The following is a 21,314-nucleotide window of genomic DNA, read 5'->3' on the forward strand; positions in this document are numbered from 1 at the left end:
TTTGTTTTCATTTTTGGACTGCTTTTTGTCTTTAAATTCTAAATGGAAGACAAAAAAATATTTGATAAAAATTCTAAATAACTGTTTTTAACAGAAAAATCAACTAACTGCTACCTATCAATAATAGCAAACAACAAACAGGAACAAGTAAACCAAATGGACCTAAATTATCATGCTACAGGCACACAAAAAAAAAACTTCTACTTAATTGATAGATTAGAGTGTTAATCTATGTAAATGGAATACTATGAAGAATATAATTGTATTCACTGATGATTGATAATGAGATGATTACAGTATTATATACAGAGAGAAACCCTAGAGGTGAAGTGATGGAGAAGGATGTAAACTCTTTATATTTATCAAGAGTTTAATTTGGTATTTATCCTAAAGAGTTTTACTGCACAAATAAGACTCTGAAGGAGCTGTAGAGATAATAAGATAATTATCTCTAACACCCCCCCGCAAGCTGAGAGCGGGAGCAGACTTTGAGGCGTTTGCGAAGCAGGCCAAAACGTTGCGTAGCTAGAGGCTTGGTAAGGACATCAGCGACTTGATCTTCTGTAGGAATGAAGCGAACCGAAAGAAAGCCGGATGCTACTTGTTCGCGCACAAAATAGTAATCAAGTTCGATATGCTTAGTGCGAGCATGAAATACCGGATTTACAGTGAGGTAGATAGCACCGACATTGTCACACCAAAGCTGAACCGAACGTGGGATCGGTATGTGCAGTTCTGAAAGAAGGGACCGAATCCATAATAGTTCAGCAGTGGAGTTAGCAACAGCCTTATATTCACTTTCGATAGAGGATCGAGCAATATTTGGTTGCTTGCGTGTGTGCCAGGAGATCAGACTTTTACCGAAGAAAATACAAAAGGCTCCAGTGGAGCGTCGGTCATAGGGGCAGCCGCCCCAGTCACTGTCAGAATAGCAGTGTAGTGTGAGAGCAGGATCTTTGGAGAAGAGCGGGCCAGAGTCTTGAGTGCCATGAACATACCGCAGAATGCGCTTGACCCCCTTCCAATGTTCGTCCGTGGGACAATGAAGAAATTGACATAGCTTATTGACAGCAAATGAGATGTCGGGGCGTGTTAGAGTGAGGTATTGAAGTGCCCCAACAGTACTGCGGTATTCATCATCGGAAGTGAGGCGTGTACCAAGGTCTTTGGAGAGATTAGGAGTGGTTGCCATTGGAGTTGCGCACGGCTTGCAATCAAGCATGTTGACGCGGCTAAGAATATCCCGAGCGTACTTGGCTTGTGAAAGGTGAATTCCAGCAGTAGTGTATTGAATTTCGATCCCAAGGAAATATGCAGCGCGACCCATGTTGCGTATCAGAAATTCCCTTTCGATAGCTTGAATTATAGAAGTGATTTGGGATGTGCTAGTGCCAGTGACAAGTATGTCATCAACATAGCAGAGGAGAAAGGTTTTGTCAAGATTGTTGCATTTCACAAAGAGGGAATTATCAGCACCTGACATAGTGAAACCAATGCTGCACATAAACTTTTTGAGATGATTAAACCATTCCCGTGGGGCCTGTTTGAGGCCATAAAGGGATTTGCGCAGCAGACAGACATGGTCGGGCTTTTCTTTATCACGAAAACCTTGTGGTTGCTCCATATAGATAGTTTCAGTGAGATTGCCATGGATGAAAGCGTTAGAGACATCAAGTTGGTTTATGGGCCAATTATGCGTTGCAGCTAGTGTGAAGAGAATTCGAACGGTTGTAGCCTTGACAACGGGGCTGAAGGTTTCTTTGAAGTCTATACCAGACTGTTGGCTGAAGCCACGAGCAACTAGTCGAGCCTTGTACCGCTCAACCGTACCATCAGCTTTAGTTTTAGTGCGAAACAACCAGCGAGAGGTGATAATATTGCGATTCAGAGGTCTGGGCACCAGTTCCCATGTGTTGTTGGTAAGAAGGGCCTGAATTTCAAGGGACATGGCATCGCACCATTCACGGGATTTGTTTGCTTCAGTGAAACAACTCAGATCAGGAACATGAGAGGCTAATGTGCTGTGAAGTCCAAAAAACTTGCCCCTGGAGTCAAGAGTCGAATGCCGTAATTGCATGTAATGTTGTCGGGGGATTGTGGCGGAGGGAGATGGAGCATTGAAATGTTGCGGTGGGGTGATTGGAGGCGTATGAGTTGTGGTGGATTGAGGAAGTCGTGCGTCGGTCGTCGATGATGATTGAGGGGTCGGAACAGGAGAGGCAAGCGACACAGGCGTGGATGTTATTGATGGGGAAGCAGCAGTGGAGACCATAGGTGAGTGAGGCAAGGGAGAGAGATTCGTGTTTGCAGAAACAGGAGAAGAGCTGTCGATATATGGAGGAGCAGGCGCACACAAAGGGGATATAGGTGAGGAGTGGTCTGGTGTATGGGATAGGAGAGGGGAATTGGCAGGTGGAGGGGAATCGGCAGGCATAGGTAGTGACAAAGGCAATTAGGGAGGCGAGGGAGGGTGAGGTGAGCGAAGTAGAGAGGGGGAGGCAACAAGAGGTGTGTATGAACCAGGAGGGGAGAGGCTGGGAAATGGATTTTAGTGCGCATCAGGTGGTGGTGATGATGTAGAAGGAGCCAATGGAGTCGTGGTTGTGACATTAAGATGATTAGAATGTTCATGCTGATGTGAAAAGTTCAGAGGTGGAGAGAATGTAGAGAATGAGGGCAGATTACCTGGATAAGGACCGAGAATGGACGACGGCATTGAGACAGCTGCAGCAGGAGACAAACCAAGCACAGGTGCACCCGAACCAGTGAACGGAAACAAATTCTCACGAAATGTAGCATGTTTGCAAACATAAATTCGTCCAGTGTGATGATTTAGACAAATGTAACCATTATGGTTGGGAGAGTCACCAAGATAAACACATAATGACGAACGAAAATCAAATTTGTGTTTGTTGTACGGACAAAGGAGAGGGAATATCCCACAGCCAAAGATGCGTAATTCATTGAAATTAGGTGTTTTCTGGAACGCTTTAGTGAATGGGGACAGATTTTTAAGAACGGATGTGGGTAAATAATTGATCAGTTTCACACTATGGGTGACAGCATAATTCCAAAATTTTAAAGGGAGAGATGCATGAGCAAGTAGTGTTAATGTTGTATCTATTACATGCCGAATTTTGCGTTCAGCGATGCCGTTCTGTTCATGAGTGTGAGAGCATGCTATTTTGTGGATAATACCATGAGAAAGGAAAAAGTTACTGAGTTTTTGGAACTCACCCCCAAAGTCAGAGTAAAAGTGTTTGATCTTAGCACTGAATTGTTTTGTTATCATGGCATAAAAATTAAGAAAGGTAGACTAAACATCACTTTTATTTTTTAAGCATTAAATCCAAGTGAAACGGGTGAATTCATCCACAAAGATAACAACATACCGATGTCCAAAATTTGATAAAACAGGGGCAGGGCCCCAAACATCCGAATGAATAGATTCAAACAAATAGGTACTAGAATGAACTACTGAATTTAAATGAAATTTAGAAAGTTTGCCCATAGGACAAGATGAACACGTCTGAGTAGGTTTGGTAGATGAAAGTTGATTCTGATGAACAATGGAAGACACCGTAGTTGGGTTGCAATGCCCAAGTCGAGCGTGCCATTGTGCAAACGGGATCCGTTCTCCCACTAACGCATGTCTCAATGCGGTGGGCATGATATATAAGCCGTCTTTACTCGGTCCTCGCAAGAGGATTTCCTTGCTGACCTGATCCTTAATAAGAAAATAGGAGGGCCAAAATTCAAAAAAACATGAGTTGTCCCGGGAGAACTTTTGAACAGAGAGTAATGATTTAGTAAGACGAGGAACAAGTAAAACATCATTTAAGCGAAAGTTATTAACAAAAGTTGTCCCAGAGTGAGTGATGGGCAAACCTTGTCCATTACCAAAGCGGATGTGGTCCTGACCTTGATACGGAACCAGTTGATGAAGAGGAGCACTGTTCTGAGTCATGTGGTGTGTTGCCTCTGTGTCGGGGTACCAGGGCTGTTCGTAGGTCGTTGTTGCATTGAATGTGGGATATCCTTGATCATCGGCCCAAGTGATGTGTGCCTGAGGGCGTGGAGGCCGAGAGGAGTGATGCGTGCCTACTCGATGACCCGGTTTCCTGTTGGGGCATTTGTCTGCCCAGTGGTTTATGTTGCGGCAGATGTAGCAGTGACCTCGTCGTCGTTTCACTGGTGATTTCGTGTCTGGCTCAGGGGTTCTGACTGTGAAGTTAACCAAGGGAGCAGGTTCAGCACTTTTTTGGAGGAGTTCTTCACGGGTAAGTTCCTCATATAATTCAAACCATTTAACCGGTTCGCCTCGGCGGACATTGAGAGTAGTGAGAACAGGATGAAATTCTTTGCCGACATTTTTGTAGATGGTAGCAAGCAGCTGAGTGATAGACGGAGGACTACCGGCGGCATCAAGATCATCCCCAATGGATTTGAGTTTGAGCAAATAGGCAGACATGGTCAGATCATTTTTCTCAAGTGCATTGAGTTCAAGTGTGAGTTGAATTCGACGATTTTCAGAAATCGCGCCATAGGTGCGTTCTAAGGCATACCACATATCTTGGGCCGTTTTGAGATTGGTAATAGTTGAAACAACCTCGTCACGAAGAGAACCCAAAATGGTGGCCTGAGCAATTTTGTCTCGTTGGTGCCAAGTGTAATAGGCAGGATTATAAAAGAAGTCTCCAGGGACATTAACGTTAGCTTCAGCAAAACAGGGTAAGTATTTTGGAGGTGGGATAAATTCTCCAGTGCAGTGTTCTTCAAACACACTAATGGCTTGGAGAGTAATGGTGATATGTGTATGCCAGGTTCGATAGTTTCTGGGTGTGAGTTTGACAGGAATGGTGGGAATGGAGGTGATGGCAGGTGGTGGCGGAAGGGAGGGCATGGCGGATGGGATGATGTCTGTGTAGGTAGGATATGACGGAGGAGGCAGATTTTGAGGATGTAATCCCCGGTTTTGAGGTCGATAATTGAGGGGAAAAGAAGGAGAAAAATTGTCATCAATGGCAGCGGTGTGGGAGCCGGGAAAACCGGTGGAGGGAGGATGCAGGGATGAGGAGGGGTAGTCATAGGTAATGCGAGTGGTACGAAGTGGAGTTTGATTCCAGGTGGAAAAGGGATGGGAATTGGGAGCCGAGGATACGGGTTGAGATATTTGAGGCAGAGTAGCAGAAGGTGCGGCTGGTTGAGCGAGGAAGGAGGAGGCGGCGGAATCGGTAACTAGGGTGTATTGTGAGAGTGGCATGCTAGATGCCAGGGGAAGAGAAATGGATTGGGTTTGGGAGTTGGAGGATTCGGTCGGAAGAGGACCAAGAGGAAAAGGAAGAGTGATCGGTTGCATAGGGGAGGAGGAGGAGGCAGCCTGGGAGTCTGATACCATGTTAATCTATTTAAATGGAATACTATGAAGAATATAATTGTATTCACTGATGATTGATAATGAGATGATTACAGTATTATATACAGAGAGAAACCCTAGAGGTGAAGTGATGGAGAATGATGTAAACTCTTTATATTTATCAAGAGTTTAATTTGGTATTTATCCTAAAGAGTTTTACTGCACAAATAAGACTCTGAAGGAGCTGTAGAGATAATAAGATAATTATCTCTAACATAGAATTCTCATATTTTCATAAGACAATATAATATTAATGGTCGATATCATTTTTAGCTCTAACACAGAATTTTATTATATTTATTCGATAAAACTTTAAAAAATTAACTAATGTTTTTTTAGCATTGTTTCCATAATAATTCTGGATTTAAGTTTGAGGATTGTTGTTCTAAAAAAAATTCATCATCTTACAATAAATTTCTATCAAATTTTTTAATCAAATTTTTATTTTGATTTATGAAACTTTCTATATTATAATTAATAAATATTTTAGGGAAAAGTATAAAAATAAACTTTCTACATTGTAATTTTGTGTAGAATATTTACCGTTGATGAAAAGCTCCTATGCGGCCAGTGGTTGCGCAGGTGCAGGTGCAAGGTGCGAGGACATGTTCAACATGCTCGAGCTAAGAGTGAACAAAAACAGTTATTGAGCAGAAATTGCTTTTTACAGGTTTAATTAAGGGTGTTGTTAAACCCAGCTCCAATTTCCCACCTCTAGCCCCGTGAAAGGACGAAAGTGCCCTTTTAGGCTTTGAGGTGGGAAATTGGGGAAAAAACCTCTCCCGGCACGCGGGCGTGAGGTAATCGCGCCTCACCACACGGTGAGGCGTGGGACTATCACGTCCGCACCTACGGTGAGGCGTGATAGCCTCACGCCCGCATGAATAAATCACAAAAAAAGAGTTCATAATTGTGGTAACTCGAATTATCCGTTTAGAAATAAAATTACGACATTTTAACTCGTATTACCCTTTAACAAATGAAATTTGAAAGCATAAACATTAAAATAAAAATTAATAAACATAAAAATTTATAAATATAAAAGAGTAAATATAATATCAGAAGTGTTAAAATGTATGAAGTTCTACAAAAATAATTTAGGTCGCCCGACTCCACGCATCCATAAACTCATCCATCTCCCTCTTAATGCGTGGAGCATCCTCGTCAGATCAGTGGGTAGCCGATAGTTGGGTGACACGCCACAACCAGCTAACCCACTGCAAAAAAAAATTAATAAATAAATATTAAAAAATAAACACATATAAACTAATACTAAATATTAATATTAAATAATAATAAACTTACAAATTCGCTGTTGGCGCGAGCATGCTGTACCGGTCCAGCCTGTGGTGCATGAAGGAGATGAGGATGCGAATATCGCATATACCAGTCCACATAAGCAGGATCACAGGCAGTGGGATCGTATCCAACTGGTCGGAATCTCCTCCGATCAATGCCCCGAGCCGATGGAAATCTCCGCCAGGTATCCTTAACTGTGACTAAGGAATGCGTGAGCTTATACGCTATAGATCTCCATGGTCGTACTGCTTTATCAGGTCTAATACGCTCAGTTGGGATAGGCTGAGTATATCCGATCTGTCGCAGCGCTCGATCGGGCATATACGGCTCGATGATATCTCTACACTGTATCCAACCGGCGTAGGACACTCGAAGCCGATCATCATCGGGGACAGGACCATAAGGCAACCACGTCACCTGAAAAAAAAATACTCAAAAAAAAAATAATAATATACTATAAATAATACTTAAATTAATTCTAAAATTTTATAAAATACCTCTGCTGCCGTCATATGATCCAGTTGCCCGCGTATGGTATCTAGTCGGGTGGTCGTCTTGCCTGGTACCCCGACCTCCCATCTCAGTGCACGGGCATGGTCAGCTGGGATCAAGTGAGCTCCTTTATGCGGCCGGAACACCGGAAAATACTCGTATATCCATGCCTGTAGTAGGGTCAAACATCCGCATATACCTGAACAGTCTCCTCTGCTCGCTATCCCCAGCTGCCGGTACAACATGGCAAGTGTAGCAGACCTCCATGAAAGTCCAGCTGCCCCGCTGACACCGCTATAAACCTCAGCAAGATGGACCGACCTAATCCTATCTCCACTTTTGTCAACAAACAGGTGGATCCAAGCATAAGCCACATCCACGCTGTGGCCCGAGTAGCGTCATCCCTACCCTGGATGACAAGCCCGTGTACAGCCTGAACAAATACACCTCCACCCCATAAATGTCGGTCCGGCAACAGAAGCTGATCCCGATCCACCCCAAACATCATCATGCACATGGCATGAAGCCCGTCAGTAGTGGGAGACTCGGACACCATCAGCCCGTCGATCGGGATCCGAAGAATCTGCCACACATCATGCAGCTGGATAGTTATCTCCTCGAACGACATGTGGAAGGAGTTCGTATCGGGCTGCCACCGCTCCACGAACGCAGTCAACAGTGGAGTGTCGAGGTTCTTAAACATGGCATGTGGAAGGTGAGACAAACCAGTCTTCTCGATCATGTCCTTCAGCTGTAAAATGACACATATACAATTTATACAATTACTGAATGTTTTTGATGTTTATAGTTAAAAATACAAATTACAATAAATGTTGCACCAGAAAACCACTGACACAAATCTCGGCATGCTGATGATCTGTTGTAGCATGTCAGAAACGACCGAATCTCTCCTCCCAGCATCCGTGAGGCAATATGTCCTAGAAAACTAGGAATCACGGAACCATCAACGGGGCCACCATCCACCGGTCCGGTAACTAGCCCTAGTAGGCCGCTCCGTCTACAAAAAGATTACATATAGTTAATAAAAAATGGTAACATATAAATTATAAATTACACTAAATTAATAAAATTGTAAATAATGTAAATTATACAAAAGTTATAATTTTATGCTAAAATACTACTAAATTAATAAAATTGTAAATAATTGTAATTTATACTAAAATTATAAAATTACACTAAATTAATAAAATTGTAAAAAATTATGCTAAATTTATACTAAAATTATACTCAAATTAAACTAAAATTATAAAATTACACTAAATTAATAAAATTGTAAAAATTATGCTAAAATTATACTAAAATTAAACTAAAATTATAAAATTACACTAAATTAATAAAATTGTAAATAATGTTAATTTTTATTAAAAAAAAACCTTGGGCGTAAGGGAATCACGCCCAGACCACTGGTAGGGCGTATGAACATTACGCCCGACCAGTGGTGCGGGCGTAAGCGCATCACGTCCGACCTGTGGTTCGGGCTTTTGAGAATCACGCCAGACTAGTGGTGCGGGCATGTGACTATCACGCCCGCACCACTGGTCGGGCGTGATTCCCTTACGCCGGAACCACAGGTTGGGCGTGATGTTCATACGCCCGACAGCGATTCCGGTGAATTTTTTAAACACCCCACAGATTACAAAACAGAGCGATAATCAACGAAATAAAACCGTAAATCTTACCATTTTGTCTTTCCCTTTACGGGCTCTTTCACGATCCATGATTTGGTTCACAAACGAGTCCGGATTTGATCGAAGAGTGTATAGGGTATTTGAGAGGTTTTGGGTTTTTTCAATTTTTGGGCAAATGGTAGTTCGGTCAATTCCCGAGGCTAGAGATAGGAATTTGTGGCTAGGTATAGTAAATCACTTAATTAATTGGATACTGCAATTACTTTTTTAAACAGTTATAGATTATTATCCTTTTGTTTGAAAGGAACACAAAAATTTACATATATTACCCCACTCTTTTTAATTAACGGTAGTAATACAAAGATGAGAGAGGGGAGAGAAAAAAGAAAAAAAATTAAAAATTAAAGAGAAATTGAGAAGATGGTGTAATTGATTTTTATTTTTTATTTTCAGGTTTTTTTGTGATAATTAAATAATAAGGGAGTTTAATTTATAAAATAAATAAATATAAGGACCAAATTAACACTTTTCTCTTTGACTTTTAACACCGTTAGTCAATTTGATATGTGTTTGCTAACGGAATGAATCTCAAAGTATTATTTTGCAAACTTTTAAACCACATGAGTGTTGTTCAAAAACAAGTGTAACCACAATGTTTATTTTTGTACTTTTTCCACTATTTCATTACATCCAATTTATAAAGATTTGAAAGAAGTTAAAGTGTTAAATTTTTTTTTTAAAAAATCCTTAAAATATTGTTTGAATAATAATAATAATAAAAATAGGTGAATAGAAATCCTGAGTTATTTTCTTAACTACACATTATAATATTGCCACTTCTAGCCGTATGGTGAAATTGGTTATAATTTATAAGGGTCAACGTGTAAAAATATCCAATATTTTGGGTCAGGAAAATGGTGTAATTTCTCTAACGTTTGTAGCCAAGAGCAATTTTACTTCTAACGTTGATAATTCGGATCAATTTGAGAAATAATTCATCAAGCTGTTTATTCGGTCATTAATCTTGTTATCTACACTTCATACGTGTGTCATTTTATCAGTAACAAATTACAAACATATGTAGGAATGTGATAACTTGCTGGATCCGCTTTGATATTCTTTGCCAGAGTTACCTGCAAAACAGAACCGGAGACAGGATCTCCGGAAAAACTCTCCGACGATCAAGTCAGTTTTTGTAAGAAGGTTGGTAATTTGACAATAGTATTACGGGGAAAAATGTGAGCGTACCTCCCCCCTTATTCTTAAGGCCTTTTATAGGTGTTTTTTGGGTAACCGCCGAGGGCGGTTACTCCTTAGTGGGCCACGTTCTGAGGGCGGTTACCCCTTTTTAGGCCATGTCCCTTTCGTGGCTTTCATGGCAACGAACGTGGTGAGTGGGAGTCTTGACGCTCCGTTTAGGAATTCGGGGCGGTTTACTCGCTGCGGCCGCTTCCTTCATTCGGGTCCCGTCCAATCTTAGCCCATGGGGTTTTAATATGGGCTGGGCTTGCGAAATGAATATAACCCGTTTTGGGCTTCGCGGGTTATCAGAATGCGAAAAAAATAAAAAAATATACTGTCTTTTGTACGCATTAGATAAAAAAATTCAAAAAAATTACCGAATTTATAAATATTAATCTCTAATTCTATTATTAAATTATAAAAAACATGAATTTTTTTTTAGAACAAATTGATATGCAATTTTTGTAAAATAAGAAACAAAAATATATGTGTTTTATAATAGTGTTTGAAATCGACCCAAATTATTAATATTATGGATAAAATTGCTCTTAGCTATAAATGTTAGATATAAATGTTAGATGTACCATTTTAAACATTTTAAACAGTAGGGATAAAATTGATCACGATCTAAACGTTAAGGGTATTACCTTAATCCAATTTATAAATTGTAATTAATAAGATTTTAAATATTCAAAAAAAAAAAAAAAAAGGATAAGTTTGACAGATCAGGTTGAGGTGTCACTCTGTTCTTACGCCTACAAATTCAAGGCCTAATTGTGTCGAAAGAAAGAAAGTGCTTTTGAAGGGTGGGTCTTATCAGCTGCCGTGCGATAACCCACCACTCCTTCTCGCCGCCGTAGAACAACGAAGCATCTGTGTGAACTTTGATAGATGCGATTGCGATTGAGTCGACGATCAACTGATAGTCATGAACCCATACAAAATCATCGGAAATCTGACTAAATCCGGCCAGCTACTTCTGGGTAAGTAAATGTTTGTAGTTTTGCTCTATTGGATTTCATGTTTTAATTGGAGTTCTGTGATCATTACTATATAATGGATCTGGCAAATTGAAAATTAACGAAGAGAACCTAGGTTAGGTTATTATTTATTTAGCATGGTCCTTTATCTCAGAAACCTTTTAGCACCCCCAAATTAAGTTTCAATAAAATGCATCAGAAGGCTAACTAACAAGTAGGTGGATTTAAACATTCATTTTAGTCATTTTAATTTTGGGTTCCTAAATATAATTTTAAGGTGAAAAGAATAAATTATATGACCCTCTGAATTTTGACGAGAGTGAATTTATAGATGAGAGGATTATATACGTTTTATGTTCATCTATATCTGCTACTTAAGTTATCGTTCTTATCGAAAATCAATTTTAGTTGGTATAAATGTAGGACTAGCCTTAGATTTCGAAAATTAAGGCAACCTATTTTAATAAATGTATGTATGCACTATTGGCTATTTGATAATTCAATGTAATGAGAACCTCGATTGTCAAACATTTTTTTAGACTATTAGCAGTGGAAAATGGCATTACTTGTTTACAAAAGTGATGCAGAGTTAATTAGGTCTTGTTCAGTTACAGAAAATAAGGGCCATTTTCTGGCAACATTTTGTATGAAATTGGAAAATGCAGATAAATTTTTAGTTGCAGAAAGTCTTAAAGTGCAAATTGGTTTTCCAAGATTTGTATTTTACCTTTACTTAGGAAACCAATTTTGTGATGTTTTCCACATCTTTATAAGGAAAATATGGAAAAAAAATGAAATTTTCGATGAAATCTCATAATCGCCTTTTTTATTATTTTTTGTTTTTAATTATTTTTACTATGTCATGAAAGCCAAATGATGCAATAATTGGTTTTAGAACACATTAGCAATCTTTTCTTGTTTTAATTTATGAAGATCATATCTTACAATTGGTATTTTAATATATTTTTAACATGTTTTCTTATTTTAATTATAAAATGGCTTGTTTATAATATATATCACATTTTTTATAATGTTTTATATATTGAATAAACAGTCTTCATTACAAAAATAATGCAGAGTTAATGAGGTCTTAATTTACCTTAACTTAGAAGGTAGAAGTTTACTTAATTTGTTTGTTAGCTTGCACAAAATAACCTCCTAATTTGGAATTTATATTATATATAAAATGCAGCTGCAGAAGATAGAAGTAGAGGGATGGAAAGAGAAGTAAAGGTGAGTGAAACATTATTTGCGGAGGAGAAAATAAAAGAGATGATTGGATACAATAGAGGAAGCGATTACGTTGAAGTTAAGTGTGGTTGCACCAGCAAAAGGTACGGAGACACCACTGCAATGCTTCAACACTTCGAGTTTATGCCAACCGCCAATTTCTTCTCATCCGTTATTGCAGTTCTGTCTGTCTACGGAGTAATTTGCTACTTCCTCTTGTCTTTCTATTTCTCTTTCTTGAAATATAGGGAAAATGCATGATAGTAAAAATTGAATGAATGCAGTTAAAAATGCAACATATTTCACTTGTTTCTTACTAGAAGTATAAGTATGATTGTTTGAGCATCGTATATATGCAATGTTTGTCCTCTTTCCTTCTCATTGCTCTTCACTTGATTGAAATCGAATGGATAACTAATTGATGTTTGAATTCTCAGATATATTTCATTATCTTCTCGTTAAAGTACTATTTGATTTTAATAGTTGTTTTTGAGTTGAATAAAATGTCGTGTGTTATTATGGAAGACTTAAGCATCGAAATTACTAGTTGAGGCCAACGTTGCACAAGAATTTTGATTTCAAAGCTTTTTAAGTTTCCAAAATGTTTCGGAATTTGAAATTCTTTGAAAACTTGTATGAAATTTTTCGGGTCATGATTCTAGAATTTTTTTTTTTCATAAATGTTTTGGGTCATGAATTTCAACCCATGCCCCTTCATTCTCATTCCTATTTGTTCAACATGGTTACTAATAAGGTATTTCTATGAATTTTCAATAACTTGAATAAATGTTTTGCATATTTTATCACGTTGTATGGTGATTTTTGGTGAAACAAGTTGCCTGGCAATGGATTTTGAGTGGAATTTTTTTGCAGCTAAGCAATGATCTCAACGGTAAAACGTTGTTGCCGTGTGACCAGAGGTCACGGGTTCGAGTCTTAGGAGCGGCCTCTTGCCAATTAAATTGGCATTGGCAAGGGAAGGCTTGCCCCCAATACACCCTTGTGGTGGGACCCCTCCCCGGACCCTCGCTCAGCGGGGACGCGTAATGCGACCGGGCCGCCCTTTTTTTTTTTTTTTTTTAAGCAATGATCTCAACCTTGAGCCTAAAAAGATCAATTTCTGGGAAATGAACTTATGGAATCATCCAAGAGTTCAGGAACTGTGCCAATAGATGCAATGACATTGGTTGAAATGTTCCTAGATTTGGTAAGTAAGTGAGAATTAGCTCCATTCCTAATTACATTATATATGCCAGGACTCGATTCAAGAAATTTCTTTTGATTATGCAGAGTAAATGAGTGGATCTCTTCCCAACAATTGTTACCAAAGCATGCATAATTCAAGTACTTGAAACTGGAAAATTAGGACACATGAAACTGGAGCATTATGCAAAACAAATATGGTCAGATAGTGAACGTTTTGCTGTGCTATACATCCATAGATGTCAACGCCATCAATAATCAAGGCGAGATTGCAATGGAACCCGGTCACTGTTCTCTTTCCTTCAAATGCTTTCTTGGCTGTATTCAGTGTGCCTGGGCAATATTGAACCCGGTCACTGTGCAATACGACTAGTCCAGTAGTCCCTATCTGGTTCACGTTAAACAGCTATAGATAGCCTAAATTCCCCCATTTCCTTACAATACAATACTGAAATAACAGCGTATAACCCACAGAGCCTAGCCTAGCCTACTTTGTTCATTTTTATTTTTCTTCAGTGACATTGTTTCGTATTGATAAGATATTAATGGGAAGGAAGATTAATGGATGAGATTGCAACTGATTCATGTTTTTGGTTTGTCCCCTGTGCCTGTGCCTACAACTTTTGATTCTCATCTTTCCTTGTGTACTCTTCATATATATATTGAATATATCATGCTCCGTTTTTTAAATTCAATTTTTTTTTTCCTTCAACTATACATTGCAGTATAGAGTTTGATCATACGTTGCAGTATAGGGTTTGATCAGCTTATCGTGATCATTGAATATTAACAAATGATCATGCGATTTAGGATTCTTGTGAGACGTTAAAAAATGTTCTAGTTACAATATGTTTTAATTGCGGTTATCTGTTATATGTTATCATTTTTGTTTGTTTATTTGTTTACTCTCGTGCTCTTGATTGCATATAGCTCTTAAGCTCTCATAATATGATTGCCAAAATGAAATTGTGGTGTTCCCTAGCTCTTAGGCGAAAATAGGGGGATCCCTAGCTCTCAAGATTTGCATTATCTTATATGCATTCATTTGTTTGTACCATTTTTTATCTTTGGTTTACTACTATCAAAAACCAGTAGAAGAAACAGAAAAAAAAAAAAGAATAAGTTGCACTTAGGGAGAGAATGTGTGTATCTATGACATACCGACTCTTCTAAGATGTTGATGTACGAGTGTCGGATATTGTGTTATTTTGTGGTATTTTGTGGACACGGTCTTGGACCCCTTTCCGGTGTCAGTGTGCAGTGTGCCTCTAATAACTATGTTCCAGAAGAATCAAAATATGATCGTATAAACTTTAATGAGTATAATTAATGTCAAATAATTATTATATTGCTAAAAAAAGTAGTCATAATCAAATATAGACGAGGATTACTAAAGAAAACGTTAATTATTGAAGTGTTATATAATATAAGGTTGAAAAGTACATTGAATCATACCCAGAAATGGAAAATAATTAATACTGCTATGTTTCCTTTTTCTCTGTATGCATACCACAAGTGCATGTATACTTTATACTAATAATTAAATATAATTTTGAATTATAGCTATCTCATTTTTTTTTTTTTTTTCATAAAAGCATAAGTGACAACAATTGTAATAATAAGATAGACTTTGTGCGAATTTGAACTCTTTTTATATATGAATATTATTTTCAAATCTTGAAAATCTCTTTTGAAATCTAAAGAGATAATAATTTGATTAGATGTGAAAGCCAAATTTAAGTGGAATATTAGGGAGTGTTTGATTGCTTCTTTTCGTGTTTCTGTTTGCCTTTTTACTTCAAAATGAAGAGTTTTAGGTGTTTGGTTAGTGACCTCCTGTTTGCCTTTTACATATGAAAAGCAGTATTAGGTGTTTGGTTAGTGACCTCCTGTTGCATTTTACACCTGAGCAACAGTAAATAGCAAACTGTAACAACAACAATAAACAGTAGGTAAAACAAACAGGCCCTTAGTAATTGTAAGATGAAAGGGGATTGAGACTAAGTAGTTAAATTTTGAGTGTTGCTATTTACCGTCCTCAAATTTCTAGTTACTGTTCCCTATTGAATAATTTTACCCTTTTCATTTTTGTTTTTAAAAAAAGGTGAATGGCTAGGCGGTCACGGTCTGCTTAGCACTATTAGAAAACTGTCGAATATTGACTGATAATATCACAGATCATCTGTTTCCATCGCTAAATCATCTTAATAACAAAATTTGTGACCGATAGAAAATGGTTGAGTATCTATTTGGTTTTCCTTTATGTTTACGGAGTATTTGGTTAAAACTAAATAACACTTGTTGATAACTATTTTGAAAGTAAAATCAGCTCATATCTACGAGCTACTAGCAACCGGATAACAACGACAACAAAATGGATTAAGAAGGGAATAAATTACTTCCTTTATTATTCATTCTAACTTTTTACAACATCTTACATATCACTTCCAAAATCACAATAAAAACCATAAAACAAGATCATACAACATAAAAGAGAGAAGGATATTCTTCTCTTCTAAAACCAATTACACAATACTTACAAGTTTCATATATCACTCAACATTACCTTCTTAGTTGGTGCCTTAATATACCCCAAATGTGTTGAATTCTCAACTTTTGTCGAAGTGCCAAGATCATAAACAACCCAACACCTAAAAGATTTGGTATGATAAAAATAACCCAAACACTTGCAATCTTCTGAGCATTTGTTCCTACAAACCTCCATCTTCATAGGTCCATCTCCATTACTATACTTAACACTAAAATGATCAACTCCTTGAACCTTATAATACCTAAATTCATTAACCCCACAAGAACTCACCTTCTCTGCCTCACAATTCTCACTCCAACCCATCAATCCCTTTGGAGAAGGACAAGCAACACATTGATTATCATCACAAACACCAAAATCCCCACATTTTTGGGGTAATTGACACTCAGATTCCCATGAATTTCTATCAAAAAGAGCATAAGTTACCTCCCAAGCACCCCAATCAGCATTATCTTCGTAAGTATGAAGCCTAACATTCCCATCAATTTCAAGTCTCAAATATGTCAATGTTGTGTTATACTTTGCTCTTCTCAAAGTAACACTTCCTGATTCATATTCTAATGTCAAATCTGGCCCCAATGTCACATACTTCAAACCCTCAGAAACACTAATCAAATCACTAAACGAGAAGTAAATCAAACGATTTGGTGAATTTGGGGATTTATAGTATAGAGATAGTGTTTTTTCCTCCATTACTAAACTATAAGGACCATTCACATTTTCCACTCTAGAAACCCTACTTATAAGGGTAGTCACACCCCCAATTTTAAGAGACTGACCTACTAAAAGAGTATCCGTCGGAGAATCAAAACTCTGCCAGATAAACTCACCATTTGATCCATAGAGAACCATGTTTCCATTTGAGAGCAATTTGAATCCGATTACGCCTTTATCTGCGGTGTTAGTTTGCCAGGCGATAGCGCCATCAGAATCGGCTAAGACAAGATTGCCGTCGGTGGAAAATGTCAGTGAGGCATTTTCTCGAACAGGTTTGTTGCGATTTGCTTCCCAGACCCAGCGCATGAGCGATTCGGATCTGACAGTGCCCATTCGGAGAGCGAGAGTGTATTCATTTGGGGTTGTGTTGTAGAAGCAGAGCTGGAATGGCTGTGCGAAGGGGTCTAGAGCGCGGTAATTGGCGTCGTACTCGACTATGTATTCGCCGAATTCGCCTTCGTTTATGTATTGGAAAGTTTCGGAGGGAGGAACGGAAGCTTCAGCGAGGAAGGAAATGGCGGAGAAGATTAAGGAGAGAGAGAGAATTATTGGGTTTTGTATTGAGAGGGAAAACATTTTTAGTTATTGGAGTTTGGGTTTGGTGGGAAAACTCTGTTCTTAATAAATGCTTTTATAGTTGCTGTTAAGGATATTATTATTATTATTATTATTTAATGATTTAAATTTAAATATTAAATATTTATTTAATTTATCAATAATGGATATGTTTTTACTAAAATAATTAAAAAAGTTGGATATGTTTGGTCCTAACATTTCAACTTGCAAACTAACTTTTAAGATAGTAGAGAGCAGCCGCGAATCCAAGATTGGAGGCGGATTTTGCACTTCCGTGCGTAAGTTTTTGTTACGTGTTATAATCTGAGTGTTTAAGAACCAACTTTTAAATATTAATGTAAAACTTTTTAAAATTAAATTAGATTTTTAACATATAAAAAAACTGTGTTTAATAAAAAAATTGAGTTTAGGAGGGCCTAACAGGCAAACAAAAATTAGAAATTTAAATTTGAGAGAGCCTAACAGGATAAAAAAAATTAGAAATTTTGGATATAAGGAGGCCCAACAGATAAAAAAAATAGAAATTTGGATTTAGGAAAGGCCGAACACTTCTTGAGCCATTTTGGAGGTGCTAAACCAGTACGTCATTACTATTTCTTAGAGACAAGGGCTGGAACCGCCTCTAGTCAGACAAATTTATCAATACTGAATCAAAGTTCTACGTTAAATGCCCAATTAATTTATCAAATATATAATCACAGTTTAATCAAATTGCCAATTCAGCATTCTAAATTTTTATGGAGACAGGAGGGTCCGGAACTACCCCTGGTCATAGTAGTTCCGGCTGCCGAAGGGGTTCGGGTCCCCTCGGGCCCCTCCCTATGCTCCTCGTAGAGACTATGCTTACTTTGTATCGATATGCATGAAGAAGTTTGAGTATATATATGAGTTTTGAATATCAAAAAGCAAACTTTATACGAAGAAGTAAATCACATAGTTTAAACAACACAAATTTAAAATAATATAAACCGATATGATAAAAACACATGGAATAAGCTTAGGACAGAGCATAGGATAATCTATGATTATATGTGTGTTTTCAGGTAGAATTAAGCAAGACGTTCAATAAGTATTCATCTCACGTCTCTTTGGTCAAGGAATCTAACTATAAGACTAAAACCATATCTCTATACATTAAATAGCATGCAGATTAGCACAGTGAAGAATAGATTTATCAAACATATCGTCTATTTAGCATTCTAAGCTAACATCTCTATCTAACTTTATGTTAAACATCTTAAGTAAAACTCGGTATTGATTATTCTTTTCTCAAAGCAATCATCAATAAGCAAATAGTGTTAATAACCGAATAACACATACTGCATGCACAACCCTATAATAATACTATTAAGTAAATACCTAAACAAACATGAACGTTACCCACCGTGCGATGCCATTCAAATTCAACGGAAATTCAAATTCAACGGAAAAGTTAAATAAAAGTCGAATCTATATCGGAATCAATGATCAAGAGTTCAATATCGAAAAATAATTAATCAGAAACTTCTACGATTTCTTAATTTTTTTTAAAAATCTGATAAAAAATTGACACCATTCCATAGATAATTAATGCTAATAATATCATATCTCCAAAAATAATTAATACTAACATAATATCTTATAAAGTAAGGCTTACTTTGTTAAAAACACATAACTTTTACCTTATTTAATAATATTTAATAAGTATTTAACATTAATTCATAACATAATATCAATGTATTTTTTATTTATCATAATGCTTATATCTACTGAAAAAAAGACAAATACAATAAAATTTCATAAGATTAACAATTACAAATAGAAACAAAAAGTTTATAAAAAACAAGTATACATATATATATATATATAGGAGAGGTGTGAGAACCCTTTTTTAGGTGAGGACACTTTGTTATGTAAGAACACTCAAAACTACGCCGTTTTGAGTATAAAAATTAAATATAAAAAAATGCTACTAGTGGAATTTGAACTCAGGTACTTACACATACACTTCACACTACTTACCACTAAGACAATTACTTTTCTTGTAAATTATGTCGCGCGCTGCTTAATATACTACTGTCTTTGTATCTTCTATTGTTTAATATTTAATGCATACACTTATTAATATCGATTAAATGTGCATAATAATGAATTATTAATAGAAAAAAATAAATGTGCATAATAATGAACTATTAATAGAAAAATAAATCTAAGAACATGTTCTAATTTCTTATTTATTTAATTCCTCTATATTTTTTTTCTGGAACGCTTGCTTTAATTTGTTCATTATACAATTCTTTTATTTATATATTATTAAGTGCCTCTGATGCTAAAAAAATCCAATACTATATTTTTAAAATAAAAATACACTTGCTTTAGTTTGTTTATTATACAATTCTTTTATTTATATATTATTAAGTGCATCTGATGCTAAAAAAATCCAATACTATATTTTTTAAATAAAAATATATTATATATTATAATAAAATCATATAAATATTTTTAGAAAATACGATATATTTTTTTAAACATACGTTAGAACATATATTTGAACTTTTAGAACACGAACTATGAAGTTTAGAACGTACGACATATTTTTTAGAACATACGTTAGATTATATATTTTAATTTTTGGAACACAAACTAAAAAGTTTAGAACATAAGTTATGTTTTTTTAGAACATGCATTACGTTTTTTCGAACATGAGTTATAAATTATATTATAGAATAAATGCAAAAATGATCGAGATATTTACTGATTTTTTTTAAACATTATACTTAATTTTTAGAACACAAATTATAAAGTTTAGAACATATGTAACATTATTTAGAACATCGTCCTTAACATTTTAAAACATAAATTACAAAAAATATAGAGGAATTAAATAAATAAGAAATTGGAGCATGTTTTTGGATTTTTTTTCTATTAATAATTTATTATTATGCACATTTCTTTTTTTTTCTAATAATAATTTATTATTATGCACATTTAATCGATATTAATAAGTACATGTGTCAAATATTAAACAATAGAAGCTACAAAGACAATGATATATTAATCAGCGCGCGACATAATGCACAAGAAAAGCATAACGTATGTTCTAAAGTTTATAGTTCGAAAAAACATAACGCATATTCTAAAAAATATAACGTATGTTCTAAAAAATATGTCGTATGTTCTAAACTTCATAGTTCGTGTTTTAAAAGTTAAAATATATGTTCTAACGTATGTTTTAAAATATATATTTTCTTATATAAATGAAATATTAATATGAAATTTTATTAAAATATATAATATTTTTATTTAAAAAAATATAGTATTGGATTTTTTTTAGCATCAGATGCACTTAATAATATATAAATAAAAGAATTGCATAATGAACAAACTAAAACAAGTGTATTTTTATTTAAAAAATATAGTATTGGATTTTTTTTAGCATCAAAGGCACTTAATAATATATAAATAAAAAAAATTGTATAATGAACAAACTAAAGCAAGTGTATTTTTATTTAAAAAATATAGTATTGGATTTTTTTTTAGCATTAGAGGTATTTAATAATATTATAAATAAAAGAATTGTATAAAAAACAAATTAAAGTAAGTGCCCCAGTGGTAGATGGTGCGTGCGTCACTGCTTCTATGCTCTAGTCTCAGGTTCAAATCCTTTCATCCTAATTTTCTTATTTAATCTTTAATTAAAGGTACCAAAACTACGGATTCTCACTTACAACTATCAAAAGGAAAATATTAAAAAAAATTTAGAATATTTTGAATAGAGGATATTTTATAATAATGTATTTGATATACTTCATTTTTTATAATAAGGAAGGCGAAGCCCCGAAACAAAACAAGAACTAAAAAGACCTTATTCTTTTAGTAGACCGTCCTAACCGATCATTTTCAAGAATAGCCTGGAGGCCTATAGGAGGCACATCACACTTATGATAACCCATCGAACACTTTCCTGCGAATTTAGCCAT

At 36.0% G+C, this 21,314-nt stretch overlaps 2 protein-coding genes across 4 annotated transcripts; one reads left to right on the forward strand and one right to left on the reverse strand.

Annotated features, from left to right (window-relative positions):
• Window positions 1-10,861: 10,861 nt before the first annotated feature.
• Window positions 10,862-14,206, forward strand: LOC136225799 (protein ULTRAPETALA 1-like). 3 transcript variants are annotated; one of them, XR_010687313.1, is made up of 3 exons: window positions 10,862-11,081; window positions 12,271-13,515; window positions 13,599-14,206. XR_010687313.1 is itself a non-coding variant. In XM_066013915.1 (3 exons), exons 1-3 carry the CDS (start codon window positions 11,027-11,029, stop codon window positions 13,605-13,607), a joined length of 300 nt encoding a protein of 99 aa, XP_065869987.1. In that variant the 5' UTR covers window positions 10,869-11,026; the 3' UTR covers window positions 13,608-14,206. The 3 variants fall into 3 exon arrangements, 1 of the variants encoding a protein (XP_065869987.1); XR_010687314.1 differs by having other exon boundaries at window positions 10,868-11,081; window positions 12,271-12,506; window positions 13,182-14,206; XM_066013915.1 differs by having other exon boundaries at window positions 10,869-11,081; window positions 12,271-12,506.
• A 1,684-nt stretch (window positions 14,207-15,890) lies between these two features.
• Window positions 15,891-17,392, reverse strand: LOC136228009 (epidermis-specific secreted glycoprotein EP1-like). The gene has a single exon (XM_066016838.1). It carries the CDS (start codon window positions 17,353-17,355, stop codon window positions 16,057-16,059), a length of 1,299 nt encoding a protein of 432 aa, XP_065872910.1. The 5' UTR covers window positions 17,356-17,392; the 3' UTR covers window positions 15,891-16,056.
• Between the last annotated feature and the right edge of the window lie 3,922 nt (window positions 17,393-21,314).

The sequence above is a fragment of the Euphorbia lathyris genome, chromosome 4 (genome assembly GCF_963576675.1).
Source record: "Euphorbia lathyris chromosome 4, ddEupLath1.1, whole genome shotgun sequence".
Lineage (NCBI taxonomy): Eukaryota > Viridiplantae > Streptophyta > Magnoliopsida > Malpighiales > Euphorbiaceae > Euphorbia > Euphorbia lathyris.